Source organism: Nanorana parkeri, unplaced genomic scaffold (genome assembly GCF_000935625.1).
Source record: "Nanorana parkeri isolate BGI_ZX_2015 unplaced genomic scaffold, ASM93562v1 scaffold518, whole genome shotgun sequence".
Lineage (NCBI taxonomy): Eukaryota > Metazoa > Chordata > Amphibia > Anura > Dicroglossidae > Nanorana > Nanorana parkeri.
In genome coordinates this window covers 651,578-670,025 of record NW_017306786.1, presented here as the reverse complement: position 1 = coordinate 670,025, position 18,448 = coordinate 651,578, and the positions used below count along the sequence as shown (strand labels likewise).

Here is an 18,448-nt window from a genome sequence, read left to right as displayed (position 1 = left end):
TATTTATGGTTATTATTGTTCTTTTGTTTTCCGTTTAAAATGCAATTGTGTGTTTTCATTTCAGTTACCACTTTCTTTAACCACATCAACCTTCAGTACAGCACCATCTCAGAGTTCTGCACAGCGGAGACGTGCCAGACTATGGCTGCCTGCAACACGTAAGTTTACACCTATGAAGAGGGTATGGCTGCCTACCTTAGGGGCTGTTTACTGCTCTGTATCTTCTTGTCACCAGCAAGCTATGGCAGTGCTAGACCACATCATACATAACACTCATATTAACAAAGATCTAGTGCCCAGACAGGAGCCCTACATTAGTATTCTGTCACTGCCTGTAACATGCAGTGCTTTACTTGTCACATGACTGCACGGGTCACTCTCATTTCCTGAAATGCTGTATACTTCAGGAACTATTGTGGTTGCACGTTGAGCTATAGGCTCCTCCTAAGATTTCTTTTTAACTGGAGAATTACAGACAATCAGAAGACCACCAGGGGTAACTAGATGCCGGCAGTATTCATACACCTCATAATATAAAAAGATTGATTGACATGATTTCATCTGCACTTTGTTCCTCATTACAGACAGTACTACTGGTATGACGAGCGGGGGAAGAAGATAAAATGTACAGCCCCTCAGTACATTGACTTTGTTATGAGTTCAGTACAGAAATTGGTGACAGACGAGGATATCTTCCCCACCAAATACGGTGAGTGATTTCACAGGGGGTGAAGTATGGCGTCAAGCCAGTAAAGGATTCTGATAAATACATATATTGGATCTTCAAGCTCATAATACGGCCTGGAATTTCTAACTACAGATAACCGGGTAACGGTTCAAAGACAGATCTAGAAACATGTCTGCATCTATTTGTTCATATTTTTGATGGTTTGCAGATTAAAGAAGGCCAGTCGTCTTTTGACATATTTACAGATAAATGCCTTGCAGTTTAGGAACTTGGACAGTAGTTGCTGAGAATCCTTTACTACTATGAGGTCAGATTTAAACATCTATATACCAGAAGTGTGTTGTCCAGAAGGAAGACGTCCTGCACAAGCAGGCAGCTGGTGCCAGCCAAGTAGATTCAATTACGATATAGTTGCCACTATCACTTGCTGCTGTTTCAAATGAAAAATGTGTGACCAGAACTTCGAACATTTTAGACATTCAGCAAGAGACACAATGAGGGGAATTTCTCAAAAGTGGAGCAGATAAAATCTGGAGCAGCTGAGTACGGCAACCAATCAGCTGCTCTCTTTCATTTTCAAATCTTCACTGAACAAACTGAACACAGAAGCTGATTGGTTGCCATGGGCAACTGCTTCAGATTTTGGCTGCTCCACTTTTGATAAATTCCCCTGAATGTATGACAGTGTTAGTTCGTAAAGTCTTTTTTACGGAGTGCTTCTACAATAATGTTACAGTCTTCATCGAAGCAGGCTTCATTATACAGCAGTGTTCAGACTGGGGGTAGAAGGAGCCAGTCAGTTGTGCTGCAGTACGCATGTCCTAACAAGGAACATTCGGAAAGGAGGAGAGAGCGGAGTGACAAAGAGATGAGCTAATCAGTCTGCTTCCTCTCCTTTCACTGTCCAGTCAGAGGCTGGGGTATGGACAAGCCCTGAAAGTTTTACTTAAAGTGACAGTAAACTCAGGAGTTAAATCTTAAAAATGGATCCAAATACCCCAACTATTAACAATACTGGACCTTATTTGTGTATCACACGGCTGTAGATCCTCAAATCATCTCTGTATTGGTGCTGACACTGTCCTTCCTTCTGGAGGGTGGCTACTTCTGTTCCCCATGGTCCCTGTGTTGTAAAGTATCCAACGAACCAAGCTCGCTCCCGCGATGCACTACGATCTCATGTGTAGTTTAACAATTTGTATCAAGATTGTAGTCCATCAAAGGAAGAAAGTTTAGAGTGGTGACTACTTTATACAACACACAATGGGGACAATGGGGGTCAAAAGCAGCCACCCTCCAGAAGGAAGGACAGTGTCGGCACCAATTCAGAGATGATTTGTGATCTACAGCCGAGTGATACACAAATAAGTGTATCCATCATTCATCAGTTGGGTCTCCATCGGAAGAGTGGTCCAAAATTCCCGTAGAGGTGTAAGAAACTCATTGATGGTTACAGGAAGCGATTGATTTCAGTTATTTGTTCCAAGGGCTGTGCTACCAAATTTTAATTGAAGGTGCCAATAAATTTGTGGAATGTGTCAGGTTTGGCTTTTTTGTGCATGCCAATACAAACAAAAGAAATAAACATGAGAAAGCCGAAACATTTGCTGCACAAAGTGGTGCATTATCTGACAGAAATGCAGGGGTGCCAATATTTTTGTCCATGACTGTATACATATAATAATTTTCGTTACAAGACCTCTGTATTTTGATTCTATGTGTTTGTATAGCTGATTTAGTGTGCAGTACTTTCTCCGTTTTGTTTCATAGTCGGCCTTTTCCTGTTTGTTCCGCAGGCAGGGACTTTCCGAGCTCCTTCGACACCTTGGTGAAGAAGATCTGCAGATACCTATTCCATGTTGTTGCTCACATTTATTCAGCTCATTTCAAAGAGATCGTCGCCATGGAGCTACACGGACACTTAAACTCTCTGTTTATTCATTTCCTCCTGTTTGTGCGGGAGTTTAATCTACTGGACCCCAAGGAGACCGCCATCCTGGACGACCTGTCTGAAATGCTCTTCTCGGAGGACAGCAGGGAGGCAGCAGGGGCCACGGGAGGGGCACAGAACCATGTGAAGGAGAGATGAGTTCTCCCCCACAATGTCCCGCTTCCTTTCCTTCCACTGCCCCCTCCCAGCGTGCCCTAACCCCTAATATAGAGCTGGCTAAGCTCCCAGCTCAAAGCACAGGGGAAATGGGGTTATAGGAACTGCGCTGCCAGTTTTGGAGGTGGGGAAGGGCCCTGCCTGCATTACCCCAGCCTGAAGGGGAGCAGACCTCGCTCTTATCTTTAGCAGGACCTTGCACCGAGTATCACCTTATTTTTATTTGTGTCTTGAGGTTTTTTTGTTTCTCTTTTTCCCCGTTTCTTTTATGATCCTTCTTTGTTTTCTTTTCCTTTTCTGACTCCTCCCTTTTTTTCTTTTTATGGGTGGCACTGCCGTTACTGGCTTAATTCTATTATCCTAATAAGAGAAAATATTTGCGTTTTTTTAATTTTATTTTGCCGTGGCTTTGGAGGGATGTTTGAAGCACCTCAGAGGACGGGGGTTGAGACCTGGGTGGGGTGGACTGTCAGAGTGGAGAAGAAGTCACATGTCGTCCCTTGCTCTGTAATGAATCGGGACTCCCGCATCACCACCCGATCTGGTCATCGTCTCTCCCCCTCTTGCTCCTAAGGAGGAATGCTGGGTGCTCACCCCTCAATGGGGTGGAATAATATTGTTGGCTTCTTTTAGTTTATCTGTTAAATAATGATGATAATAATATTAATAATAAAACAGATTCTATCAGCTTGCTGAGTTGAGTTTCTGTTTTGTATGGAAACAGAAATATGCCTTTGGAATCCATGTAAGAACAGAAAGCGTGGATGTGATCTTGGGTCACTGTTAATACTGGCCATGTAAAAGGCAATATTAGTCGGCTTTCTAATGCAGCAATGATCACACTGATTGAGGACCTTCAATCGACATTCTCATTGTAGATGGAATTGATCTGCTCAGTGATTTGTGCATTGTGCTAGAAATGGCCCCAGAAATTTCTGTGCGTTACCATGACCATGCAGGACAAAGTGACCACGTGTTTTAACACCCCCCTAGTTATATTCCTCTTACCTGTACTTCCTCACAGCTCTTGCCTCCTCCACAGCTGACTCTTAGAGCGGACCTTTAACCTCAAAAATCTAATTCTACCCTCTATGTATGATGATGAATAATAACATAGACATGTCAGGTGTACAATGCTGTGACTGTGAAATACTTACACTTGCAGAGCATTCACTTCCTGCTTTAAAAAGTGCAAATTACTTCAGTTGCACACTGGGATTGTCATCAGCAGAGCATTGCTGGGAAATCTCATCTGTAATCTCATGAGATCTCAGGGAAAGGCATTTTCCTCCCCTGAGATGATGTGCATGGTCACATGTCCTAGTCACATGTGCCAGAAATCCAGGAAGTAATAGGAGAGCTAGCAATCTGTCCTTAGTAAACATGACCACTGTCAGAAGACTGGGGAAGAAAAGAGAAACAAGATATGCAAAGAATAAAAAGCTGCCAATTATCTAGAAGTATGTGATTGTAGATTGTCATCACTAAACATTTCTAAAGGTGTGTCTGTTGTTATTTTAAAGATATGGGTAAAGGTCCGCTTTAAATCCAAGGCGTTATCTGGTGTTGGAGGCTACAGAGATAACCTAGCAATTGGCCACTAGAACCAAGCACAGCCACTGATGTGAAAGTTACATGCTCCCCCACATTCGCAAGCACTGGATATTGTTGGTGGCGGTAGGGGTGGTGAGGATGCCCTGGTAAGGGGGGTATAACTAAAGTGGCGGAGGGTCCTTGACACACACACACCATCACTTAGCCCTGGATCGGTAAAGTTACAATATCTCTTTAAATATATTGCATCACTCTAAGCATAGTTCTAATACATTCTTGGAGCAGATTCACTCAGCATGCTAGGAAGGGTAAACCTCTGTTGTGTTTAGAGCAGCAAATTCAAGGTGGCCAACAGGTAAGTTATGCACTTTAGTCCAATAATTATATATAACAGGACACAGCCAACATGCAATGAAAAATCTGCAGGTAGAACCCTGTACTTGAAACATTTATTTTGCAGCCCCATTAAAAGCAGTCAGTCTGGTGTACATTAAAGACATATTTCAATTGTGTTGGTTCTCTGTCATTCTTATACCATTGTGAACAATGTCTCTTCTACTTCATCCCAGGGTTCTGACATCATAGATGACATATGCTTGGTCTGAACCACGTAGAATCGTCCTTAAGAAAAGAGCTGCACTGGGATTGTATTGCATGTCTTAATAAAACATACTTGGAGACTACTCTTGGAAAAAGTTGTTTTAGTTTATTTTTCATACAGACACTGTAAAGATGATGTCAAAACATGTGCGTAGATTCAACCCCATGTTATGACCCACCAAAAGGACTCCCAATGTTTGCATAGTTCCATCATGTTTAGGATAAGCTCCATTGGCATTTTAGATATGAAGCTCCTGTAGATCTGCCAGAAGTTGAGGTTTGTGCCATTTCACTCCAGTTGGGAAGACCTTGTTACAAGTGTTTGCTTGAGATAGACGCACAGGATTTCTATGCTGTATGGCATCATTTACCACTTATGGGCAAGACCAAATATGGTGAATGATGTCACTGGGGATGCCTGCAAGCTGACAAGAATTTGATTACCAGTTGCTACGATGTCAGCGTGAGACAGAGCAGAGAGAGAGAGAGGGTGAAGAGAGGTAAGAGTGCAGGGAGTCAGTGGTTCTTACCATCTCTTCCCACTGTCTTCTCACTGGAAACTCCGCCTCCCGCTCCCACATGTCGGCATGCTCTGGCCACACATAGTGTGCATGATTAGAGAAAACACAGCAACAGAGGATAGAGTTAGAAAAAAAAAAAGCTGAGGGTGGGCTGCATTGACTGTTAACGCCCCCGAAGAGGAAAGGAGTAGGGCTGCAGGTAGCCGTTTTTTGTGACTTGTGATTAATTTATCTGGGATGTGCTGCGACTCTGGAAATGGGGAAGAAAGCCATTACAGTAAAGGTAAGGGATATTTTTATTTGTCCTTAGGTCATAATTTTCCTTGAAATATATTTGCCAGCACAGTGTCTGATGTGTCAGATCTGGTTTATCAATTCTCTGCCCATTTGTTTTTCAGCTTTGTCATACTAGAGGAGATCACGCTCTGTTTTGATGGTTACAACTTTCATTTTCAAGAAATAATGGGAGTGCATTTCTATTTTTTTTTTACTGGGTTCATTTAATTGAGAGCTCCAAAACGGTCCCATAGATAGATGACATAGACGGGTCTACAATAAAAGGGAAATATTAAGTAAACGTGTCCTTAAATGATAACGAAGATTATCTCCAATTTTTCTCAGAAGAAAGGGAATCATGAAATAAACAGGGGAGGAAAATTGGAACGTGAAGATATACACCGATCAGCCATAACATTATGACCACAGATGTGAAGTGAATTTGATTATCTCATTACAATGGCACCTGGAAGTTGGTGGATATATTGAGCAGCAAGTGAACATTTTGTCCCTGAAGTTGTGTTGGAAGCAGAAATAACAGGCACGCGTAAGCATTGCAGTGATTTTGACAATGGCCAAATTGTGATGGCTAGATGACCGGGTCACAACAACTCCAAAACTGCAGCTCTTGTGGGATGTTCCTGGGCTGCAGTGGTCAGGACCTACCAAAAGCGGACCAAGGAAAGAAAGCCTGGTGAACTAGCAACCGGGTCATGGGTGTCCAAGTCCCATTGGTGTATGTGGGGAGTGAAGCCTGGCCTGTTCCAATCCAAAAGAGAAGCTACTGTAGCTCAAATTGCTGAAAAAGTAATGCTGGTTCCTATAAAAAGGTGTCTGAACACATAGTGCATTGCATTTTGTTGCGTATGGGGCAGCGTAGCCCAGACCGGTCAGGGTGCCCATGCTGACCCGGGTCCACTGCTAAAAGTCCTACAATGGGCATGTGAGCATTAGAACTGGACCACAGAGCAATGGAAGAAGGTGGCCTTGTCTAATGAATCACATTTTATTTTACATCATATGGATGGCTGGGTGCGTGAGTCTCTTACTGGGGGTACTAGGATGCACTATGGGAAGAAAGCAACCTGGTGGAGGCAATGTTCTGTTGGGAAACCTTGGGTCCTACCACTCATGGTGATGTTACTTTAACATGTACCACCCATGTACACATTGTTGCTGACCAAGTACACTCCTTCATGAAAATGGTATTCCCTGATGGCAGTGACCTCTTTTAGCAGGATAATACACCCTGCCACACTGCAAACACTAGTTTGAGGAACACAACAAGTGTGAGATGCTGACTTGGTTTCCAAATTCTCAAGATCTCAATCCAATCAAGCAACTGTGGGATGCGCTGGAAAAACAAGTCCGATCCATAGAAGCCCCACCTTGCAATTTACAGGATCTGCCACTGATGGTTTGATGCCAGATACTACAGCATAACTTCAGAGGACTAGTGGAGTCCATGCCTCAACCAGTCAGTTCTGCTCTGAGAAGGTTGCCTACCCCAGGAGTATATGATAACAAGATAAGAGCAGTAGGTTTTAGGGCAGATCTAGCCAAACTCCGGCCCTCCAGCTGTGGTGGAACTACAAATCCCACGAGGCATTGCAAAATTCTCACATCCACAGACATGACTGCCGGAGAGAGATGCATCATGGGATTTGTAGGTTCACCACAGCTGGAGGGTCGGAGTTTGGCTACCCCTCTTTTAAGGAAACATAAGGTTTTCAGATGTCTTATCTTTGTAGATTACAATTAAATCCCATAAACCGGCAAGATGACTTTTGCCATGTTTTGCAATGAGCCAAAAGAGGTGGTAGGATACATTAAACCAGTGAATAGTTACAGGGTTATCCGCAAAAGGGTGAAAGAGTTTGGAGGAGGCAGGATAAGTGAACAATCTAGGACAGGGGTAGCCAAACTCTGGCCCTCCAGCTGTGGTGGAACTACAAATCATTGCAAGATTCTCACAGACATGACTCCCAGAGAGAGAGAGATGCATCATGGGATTTGTAGTTTCACCACAGCTGGAGGGCCGGAGTTTTCCTAACCCTGATCTAGGACAACATAGCTGAACTGGAAAGTGAGCTGAATTGGAGAATCTTTCCAAATCTATTTTCTCTCCCGTTCATTGAAGGACACAGGGCAACAGATCGTAGATCCTGTATGGTAGGGTATATCGCCACCTGCAGGAGTAGGACGCTAGGCACTTAACAAAAAGACAAAGACAGCCTAGGGGCGGCCCCTGCTGGTGACCCAACCCCTCACCTGCTGACAAGTCTCCAGTTTTTTGCCTAGCGTAAGGAGCTAAAAAAATTTCGATGGAAAATGTATTTCCTTCTGTTTTTTTTTTGCGATTCTTCTAGCAAGTGTCACCAGGGCGACATGCTGGATGGAGATGGATCCTTATAGTCTCCCCTGGGTGGCCATCGAGCGCATGCAGACTCTGCCACGGTGGGTCGGCTGCGACTAGTAGTCCCTGTGGGTGCCTGCGGGTTTGTCCCGCAGGCTGGCGGCGCCCGCCTTTCACTGCTTGCCTGCACGCCTGTGCCTGGTAAGTATCTGCTGTGCCTGTGCTGTGGGAACCGGCTCTCAGGTAAGCTGGCTGCACTGGGTCTGTCCCAGCTGCAGCTTTTCAGTTCCCCTCTCCCTCATGGGGCCTGGATGCTTGCCTAGGCAGCGGGGGCTGCCCTGGCCAGCGGTGTGCCTGGGAGTGAGCACTGTAGGGAGGCTTAGGTCTGCTGAGGGTGTCTGCTTGGACCGCCGGTGCAGCTGCGGTCTCGTTTAACGGCCTCCAGGCGGCTCCGCGGCCACCATCTTGGATCAGGGCAAAATGCCCTTCCTCCCGTGTCCCTTCCTCCCATGGCTCCTGCCCTGGCCAGCGGTGTGCCTGGTTGTGGGCACTATAGGGGGCTTGGGTCGGCTGAGTGTGTTTGCTTAGACCGGGTGCCGCGGTCCGTGCGGCGGCTACTCGAGGCTCCGGTCTCATTTGCGGCCTCCAGGCGAATCCGCGGCTGCCATATTGGATCAGGGCAAAATGCAATTTCTCATGTGTCACCTCCTCCCAGGGCTCCTTTCAACCCAGATGGGGGGGGCTTCCTTTTGGCCTGAAGCTGGAAACGGGGGGCAGCGCTCCTCTCCTGTTCGGACGGTGCCGCATGCAAATAGGGCCGGGGGTCGTGGGTGCTGCGGTGGTCTCCCTGTTGCCCGTGGCGGCCTGGTGGGTGGTTGTTGGTGCCAGTGGGATCATGGCTCGCAAGGACGAGCCTTCTGCATTGCCTTGTGAGGGCTGTGGGCTGCGCTCTGCGGACCCCTCTGGATTCCCTCTCTGCGCGTCCTGTACGCCTGCGCTCATTTGCCAGTCGCCCCGGGACCCCTCAGGTTCATCTCGGGGGTCGGTCGGTGCTGCCGGTACTGCGCTGTCCTTGGGGGTTTTTTCCTCCACTCTGGCTGTGTTTGTGTCGCGTATTGAACGCGCCCTGACGTAGAGACCCCCTAAGAAACGGGTTTTGCCTTTGACGTTCCCGGCCATGTCTGGAGAGTCCGAGGTGGTGGGGGAACTTCCTTCTGCGTCGCCTCTTCGGGACCCGGGGGATTCCTCTCAGCCGGAGTCTGCCAGTGAGGATGAGTCTGCGTCGGCGCTCATGGTTCAGGGATGTGAACTGGTGCTCGCTGTCCGTGCGATCCTTAAAATTGAGGTGTCTCCTGGCTCTTCTACGCTGTCCTTGGTGCAGTTTGGGACGCATAAGAGCAAGCGCTCAGCCAAGGTGTTTCCCTACATTCCTTTTTTCTTTTTTGATAAATTAATCCTATAAGGAGTGGAAACGCCCGACCAAGTTCTTTGCGGTTCCAGTACGTTTCTAGGTTCGCCCACCGGTGGGCCAGCGGTCTCCCGCTTGAACACTGCTACCCTTATTCCGGTGAAGGATTCACAGTCCTTTAAGGATTCCACCGGTTGAAAGGCTGCGGCGGTTTTTGCGCGCCTTGTACTCTGTGTCGGTGCGCTGATGCGACCGGTCCTGGCTTCCGCACTGGTCTCTCAGACCCTGACGGAGTGGGCAGAGAGGTTGCCACCAGGGTCTCGCGGAGGAGCATGTTTCCCCCGCCTATGTGGACTTGGCGGAGCAGCTGGTGCGGGGCCTTGAGTCGGTCTGCAACTCGGCCTTGGATGCGGCACCCCTGGTGGCGGTTACGCTTCGCCGTTTGTTCTGGCTTACGTGCTGGTCGGCTGACCAGGCTTCTACAAAGACTCTAACGGAGCTTCCCTTCGCTGGGGACTGCCTGTTTGGCACCACCTTGGACAAGATCGGCTCTTGGCGGACTTTTGGCTGACTCACGTTTCCTACGCTTGGGTTCGGGAGCTGGTTTCCTCGGGCTACAAGATCGACTTTCTGTCCTGTCCGGGACACAGATTTTTTTCCTCCAACACAGGCTTTTCCCCTCCACGCCTGTCGGATCTTCATTGCGCAGTGGTGGACCTCTTGTCCCAGGGGGTGGTCGTGCTGGTTCCGTTCTCGGAACGTTTGCAGGGCTTTTATTCAAATCCTGGGCCTCAAACGCCCACACACTTTTGTGCGGGTCCGTCGTTTTACTCCTGCGTCCTACTCCTGCAGGTGGAGATATACCCTACCACACAGGATCTACAATCTGTTGCCCTGTGTCCTTCAATGAACATAGAGAAAAGGATTTTTCGGTGAGTACAAAAATCCTATTATTTTGGCCCAGAGTGTTCTCTTCTACTGCCTTCTCCAAACTCTTCACCCTTTAGTGAATAACACTGTTGGAGAATGCTGGCTAGTGAAGGTGATTGTAGTGTAAAACAGAGTTCCTTGTGAAAGGAAACCTGTACTTGTAGTAAATTTATTTTGGTAAAATATATGGAAGGCTTTCTTAAATAGTTACTTATCCCTCTTCTTTTATTATCATTACAGGCATGACCCAGTTGTGGAAACTGTCTAGAATGAAATATAGGATAGGAGGTATTTAAGAGTCTGGCCTCTTGAAGCAAATTATACCTGAAAGGCAGAATCATTCATTTTAAAATGCCTTGCTTTGCATATATGGATAATTAATTCCCTAAATCTGATTATAAAATATGTGTAGCTCATATATAGCACAAATGTCCCGTACATTGCAGCATTAGATTTACAATACATAAAACAAACCCCACTGTGCTGAAACAGATAGGAGTTGTGTACATTAATTCATGATTCATGAACCTTCACCTGAACTACAGGTGTAAAGATTCAGCTATGAAGGAAAAGTTTTGAGAAAATGAAGTCAACTTTCTAAATAACCTGTTAGGAGAAAACAGTTTTACAAAATACAATAATTATTGATCATCTCATACATACCTCAATGGTCTTAACAAGTTTACCACATCCTGATATTCTGAGAGCCTGGATGTTCTCCTGCGGCATACCTACAGGGTTACTCACAAAAGGGTGAAGAGTTTGGAGAAGGCAGGGGAAGTGAACAATTTAGGACAACATAGCTGAACTGTAAAATGAGATGAATTGGAGAATTTTTCCAAATCAGCGATGTTGTCCTGGGTCATACTTGGTAAAAGTCATGATGGCAATGGAGCAAGATGTTTGATGTATACTGTGGTTATGGAACCACTTGTCAGTTAACAGTCCATAAGAATAGTTGTCTGCACAGACTGGAAGAATTCATTAGAAAAAAATGTTCAAAGTGAAAGTCAGTGTGGCAGATACCTTGCCCCGGATTGATGTGGAGTCAGGGTTGGCTTCAGTCCTCCAGGTTACTGATCTCTCTTCAGCAGGCAGCTTTATTGCTTCTAATTTCCTTATTTCCCTTTTTCTTCCAGTCATTGCTGTAGTGTTCAAATTGTACCTACTCCCTTCTGCTGGTGATCTAGTAATTTCTAACCCCTGTAGTTTACCTGAAAGTAATATAGGAATTGTATTCACAAAAAATACAATACTGATATGTCGATTCTGAGACAGGTGTGTCCCTAGCTATTTCACCACTTGAGGTGGCGGGTGGGGGGTGGCTTTGGTGCACGCTAACCGGTGGGAGGGGGTTGTGACTTGGGGGACATCTCCCTGCCCAGGTCTGGCTCCTGCTCTGGCCAGTGTCCTGCCCAGCTCCTGTGTAGTGACATCACAGGTTGACAGGAGCTGAGTGGGATGCAGGCCAGAATGTGCCTTGTTGCTAAGAGCTGTGCAGGGAGATGTGTATGGCCCTTACACATCTCCCCACCTGGCTCTTAGCAAATTGGGACGCTTTGGCCACAATGGGGGCAGCAAGGGCACTGCAAACATTGTGTAGCAGAGTGGCCATGCCGCTCTGCCTGCTGCCCCCCCCCCCCCCCCCCGCGGCACAAAAAACATGCACCCTTGTTTGTAGGGAATTTAAGTTTATATTTCCATGAGCTGACCCATATTTTATAAGATGGACAGGATATCTTTCCTGCTCTAATAGCTTCAAGAGCAATGGCTGCCAAAGAACCTTGGAGCTGGGTGGGATGCCGGCCAGAGCGTCCCAGGTTGCTATGAGCGGGGTCGGGAGATGTGTATGGACCTTACACATCTCCTCGCCTGGCTTTTAGCAACCTGGGACGCTCTGGCCGGAAAGGGGGCGGCCATGCTGCTCTGCCTGCTGCCTCCCCCATGTGACCCAAATAGATGCTGCCTTATCATAGTGGATGCCCCTGCTTAATTCCTCCAGCTTTGGCAGTTTCAATGTGAGTGGAAGTAAGGACCAGGAAGGTACAGAGTCATCCCATAGATGTCTGTTTGGCTGAAGTGGATTAAAGTAGAACTGAAGCCATTGGGGAGATTACCTTTCACTTCCTGTCCGACAGCACAACAGGAAGTCAGGGGACATCCCTGGTGGTCAGCACAGTCACCAGAACAAGTGCCCCCATTGGAAGATTTTCCATCTATTCCTAACATTTTTTTTTTTCACTTTCAGTATAACAATCAATAGGGCACAAAGAGGGTGAATATCCATAAAGGGGACACAGACCGTAATAAAAACCTGACAGTTGTTCTAATCCCTCTACTTAATCCAAACAAAATTGGCTTCAGATGCACTTATGACCTCACCTGTACATCCGCACAGGTCCAGGTGCATGCACTTGAACGCAGACAGCTACATCCTTCCATAGGGATGCATAGGCTGCACCTGTCCATCCTGAGAGCAGGTCTCTGCACAGGTGTTTACAGCATATGAATGGCACGCTCGTATGAAAGAGGTCTGAGTGCGTATCCAGTGCGTTCATGCCTCAGGACTGCGATGAAAGCACTGCATGATGTGAATGGCCCCTGAAGGTGAAACGAGTGGCATTCTTCATTTTATCAGTTGTTTGCTGGGTAGTATTAGGAACGGATTGGTTTTATATCTTGCCAAGAATTGCTTTTAGAAACTCCAAACCTTTGCTGCTAATAACTGTATTCATGGCACATAATGACAAGTTCCTTATAATTAGGGTACAAGTTGCCTGTTTGGACTGCCTCAGATAGAAAAAAACTGAGTAACGAGATCATTTATATCTTTGTAATTCCAGACACACCGATTTCATTGGCACCAAACATGGGAGAAAGGACATAAGACAACATATATAATATCCTTTCCCTAATATCTATCTTCATGGTTATTATAGCTGATAACCACTATTATTAAACAATTAGAGCGCCAGTTTAAACTTTCAAAATAAAATGAACCTAAAACCATTACAACATCCCTAACACTTATAGAGCCAACGGAAATCTCACAGCTCCAATTCTTTAGCCGCCATCAGGAGTCCTCTATGAATAAGGCTACCGGTGAAACGTGAGAGGTTGTAGCTGGTTGGGGGTGTGCAGTGCTGGTATTTGCCGCTTTATACACTTTAATTCACTATTATACTGGATTTGCTGTAAATTTCAATAAAATCTGAAGTATTGGAATTCTTTGGATAACTCTTAAAATAATCCTTACACTTAACCTTAAAGAGACCCTGTCAAAGCAGGGAAATGTGACTTGCCTTACCAGGGCTCCCTCACAACCACTGCCCCTGACACATCCAGCATTGAAATCCAAGGTGTCTTCTGGTATCATATGCTAGGGGAGCGGTGATGTCACCCCCCATCATGTGTAAATGCTTGGGCTTAGGGGGACACATGCTCCGCTTTAACCGAAAGCAGAAAGCATTGGATGTGACAAAGGCATACACTAAATAGGCAAGACAACAGTGTCTCTTTAAAAAAGAAATGTAAGGCTGACCATTACATTCTGAGATCAGTCTGAGAAAAGATGTAGTGAAACAAAAAGCTGGAAAGTATAACTCCAACTTTCTCAACAGACTTGGAGTTACACTTCTAATGATACTTGTCTCAGCCTTGAGGATGGAGACCCAGAACAAGACCTAGATTTGAAGTCAGAACTCTTGATCTGTAGGTTTGTTCTGATTCTTAGGAAATACCAAAGATATCAGCCAGGGAACTCTTCCTTTTAGTAAAGCCATCAGTGGTAGCCTGCATGCCTCCTCAGTACAGTTCCGTCTATCCAGCCTCCTTTTAATGAGAGCCAAAGCCATGGTAACAAGACATTTCGTAATAATGACACCAGAGCAGTTTGTGTACATACTGAACAATTTTATTGGTTGTTTTCTGACGTTCAATTTTGTTCCCTTGTTGAATGCCAACGCGGGTGGGTAACATGCCGCTGTGTGCGCCCGCTGGCTTTACAAAACACACAAGGAGAATATTGCTGTCCATATGCCTACCACCGCCACTCCCGCCACAGCCTGGTTGTTCGGCAGTTGAGTGGGGTGTAATACTGTAAAATGTGCAAGTGTAAACAGACAGGAGATCAACAGAACATTGACATGAACCCTTTCAGGGAACCGGTAGCATTGAGTTACCAAATGTCACAAGCCCCGCCCTTACATCTCTCCTGCCCCAAGAATTCAGCACCTCTTAGTAGGTAATACCCTCTGATCGTCATTTGCGTCAGACGTATATACAACAGATGGGATGGATTTTAAAACCGTAGGGACAAGAGAGAACAGGGAAGGAGTTGGGAGGATAGGAGATTGAGGCCTTGTTTTTCATGAAGAATCTTTAGTTGTGTTTTAGATTGCGGTCAGATGTGTTTTCTCCTGCTGAACCATAAATATGTATTGTGCTGTCTCCCATTCACAGGACATATGCTCAGTAAAACAGTTTATTTACATACGAACGGAGTCATTCATCGCAAACTTGATCCTTGTACAGCTAATAGCTTAAATATATATATTTATATTGTATTTATAAATAACAGAGACTTTCACACCACACACTGTGCGAAAGGCCTGTGGAACGTTGTGCCGTGTACAGACGCCAAGAGGACAGTGAGTGCAGTGTGGTACGCATACAACCCGCAGACTATGGCGTGCCTTTGTATACTGTACCTTTCAAGCATTGCAAAATTTAGTGCATACATGCACTTTGCAGAGCCCTGAAAGTTCTGGGAAATAGGTTATTGACTTCGGCCATGATTTGTAGATGGAGTATTGGTAGTTGTTTTGGCACCAGTGCTGGTGAATAAACTTGCAGTGTAGTGTGCATTGTTCCAGCCTCAGGGTATTATCACTACATTTTCCATTATCTATACCCAGACCTATCTTTTTGGGAATCAAGGTAAAGAGTAACATACTCTATATAGCCTAAAGTTTGTAGACACCCAACCTCACCTCACCTTTTAGAGTGTCTCTGCCCACTAATGCCCATTCAACCAAAAGAGCATTTTTGAGGTCAGGTACTGATGTTGAAGGAGAAGACCTGATTTACAATCCATTTCCAGCTCAACCCAAAGGTGTTCAGTAGTGTTCTGGTCAGAGCTGCATTTTGGCTACTCGAGGTATTGATATTGGATAAGAAGACCTGGCTCACAATCGGTTTCCAATTCAACCCAAAGGTGTTCAGTAGTGTTAAGCTTTTTGTGGGCTTCTCGAGGTACTGATATTGGATGAGAAGACCTGGCTCACAATCAGTTTTCAATTCAACCTAAAGGTGTTCAGTAGTGATGAGGTCAGAGCTTTGTGTTGGGCACCTGAGTTCCTCCACACCAAATTCATCAATCCATGTCTTTATGGAGCTGGTTTTGTGAACAGGGGCACAGTTATGCTGGAACAGAAAAGGGCCTTCCCTAAATTGTTCCCACAAAGTTGGAAGCAAAGAATTGCCTTAAATGGCTTTGTATGCTGTAACATTAACAATAACTTTGCATGAGTATGTGATTTAACAATGGGTATGGTTAAACGTCTGAACTTGATCATTTTGAAGGGCTTCCACTTAATTATGGCCATATAGCACATCTAAAAATTGTTATCCTAAGGTAATTAAAATGTCATATACTTTTAACAGTCCTATAAAAAAGAAGAGTTCTAACCAAAGGCAGGTTCTAATTTTACTACAGTCTGGTTAGGCGGCAAATACTCGTTTTTTAAATTCATAGGAAGTATTGTGTTTACATATTTGCTTTATAACTTAAAATAACTAAAACCTGGGAAATGTTTTCAATAGCTGCCTCAGATCTGAACTGAATGTTATTTGTCATTCATCAGCAAGTGGGTCCTGTTATCACTACCCATTGTAGGGCTCATTATAGTAAGCAAGGCAAGCAACTTTTTAAACAAGTCCAGCCTGAAACCATTTTGAAAGTTAGGAATCGGAGGACCTCCAGAAAGCTGCACTGATTGTGGAATATATTAAATAGCTGTGAGATTATACTTTATAATTTTCATTGAAAATGCACAAAATACATGATGTATGACCACTGATAGATCAATTCAACTCTTTATATGCCTAAATTTGGTCAGGTTTTAATATTTTGCTTATTTATTTACTATTTTTATTTGTATTCCATAACCAAGAGTTTTGTTTCACAATCTGTATTAGGGAAGTTTCTCATAAACCTATCAGTATTTTAACATGATATCTTTCCTGTCAATTGCTGTTCTCAATGATTTGAATGTTCGGAGGCAGTCATATTTATCATTCATCAACACTAATGATGATCTAGCCTGTGAATTCACTGTAGATGATATCATCTCATTGCAGCAATGATATTTTGTGTCCGTGTGAACATTTTAAGGGATGCACTGGGAGGGGGAAGTTGGGCACCGAAATCCTGGGAAAGGTCAAACCAGACCAAGTCAACGGGACAGGAGAAGGGCAGATTTTTCCCATTACTTTGTGATCTTATCTCCGTTCTTCTTTCTTCAGGGTAAAAAAAAAAATCATCCCATGGGACATTTATAGAACTGTACGGTACAGATTAGTGGCTATAAAGGTTGGAATGGTAAAACAACTGAAGACACATCACAGAAGTTCAGCCTCAACCTTGAAAAATTAATTTTCCTGTCAAAAAAGGTTTTGTGAGCACTCGTAACCATCTAGCCTCCATCTTTTCTTCCTAGTATACTGTAGGCAATGGTCATGTGTTGCTTGCTTCATCCACAAGTGGGGCCATGATTTTGGCTCTTACATTTAGGCACTCTGCAGAGCGCTGTGTGCTTCTATATAGACAGGCAAGAACATATGTAAACACTGTGGGCACAATGCTCTTGTGCTGCTGGGCACTCTTGTGTCTCTATCCACCATGCACAACACTGATCCACAGGCCATTCTTGCAGTTAGCAGTTAATAATTTAAACACAAAAGGATTAACACCCAACCCTGAACTTACAAACCTTATAAAAATAGCCCCGATATTTTCACATTATGCAACAGGACATGCCAACCCCCTCCAACCCACCCTGTGTACATCCCTCAGAAATCATTCCAACCCCCAAGAGCCGAATAATAGGGCACTGCCCTAAATAGGGGTTCAGTACAGAACACAGCTCCTCTTTTTAACCCTCTCTTCATGTAGCAGTCTGTAGTGTGTGTGTGTGCTGTATGCATGTGTTTGTGTGTAATCATATTTAACCCCTTAAATACATTCAGCATTAAAAACCCTTAATATAATCTATGGAACCCCTTTCCTGCCCAGAGAGCTACACACAACCCTAGGCATTCAAGTACAGGTCTACGATTCTTGGGTGGTGCAGCTAAGCAGGTTTTCAGGAGTAGGGTTATCATAAAGCTAATAGCAACAGTTGAGTCTTGCAATGTTCCACGACGACCAGTGTGAACTCCCAACGTCATTGTGCGTTGTATTATTACTTGATGGTAACCCAACTCCTGTGTGCTTTATTGCCCATCTCGGATCGAGAGATGTCCCTGCTGCAGGCTCCATACTGGGTGGCAGGTGCAGGGTGAAGTCAGGGTCATCTTCTGGCCAGGCAGACAAGGAAAGAAGAAGGGCGGCTGGTTAGCTTTTTGGGATAATTCCTGGGGGGTAAAGTGAGGGAGAAGACACATGCGAGAAAGAGAGAGAAAGAATGCAAAAAAAATAAATAAATATATATGTATATATATAAAAAGAGGCAGATATAAAAAAAATAGATAAAAGGGGAGAAAAAAAACAGAAGTAAGGAAATGACAAGGTGTTACAGAGGTGAAATGGCAAACAAACACATAGAACAGGAAAGGAGAACCATTAGTTCAGGAAGCTGGAACCAAGCAGGCAGCATCCAATAATGATTGTGCTCCGAGCTCTCTATATACATATTTATAGCTGTATATACATAAACATTCATTATTCTGGCTATCAAATGATGCACTTCTATCTTTAGTACTAATACTGCAGGTACAAGGGTGTGCA

At 44.8% G+C, this 18,448-nt stretch overlaps 1 protein-coding gene across 2 annotated transcripts in view; it reads left to right on the top strand.

Annotated features, from left to right (window-relative positions):
• MOB2 (MOB kinase activator 2) overlaps positions 1-2,843 on the top strand; it is a 59,415-nt gene extending 56,572 nt beyond the window's left edge. For both annotated transcript variants that reach the window (XM_018561355.1, XM_018561354.1), the window contains exons 3-5: positions 65-158; positions 585-709; positions 2,485-2,843. In XM_018561355.1, coding sequence (XP_018416857.1) covers positions 65-158; positions 585-709; positions 2,485-2,777 — 512 coding nt within the window. In that variant the 3' untranslated portion in view covers positions 2,778-2,843. The remainder of the gene's footprint in view (positions 1-64; positions 159-584; positions 710-2,484) is intronic.
• Positions 2,844-18,448: the final 15,605 nt, after the last annotated feature.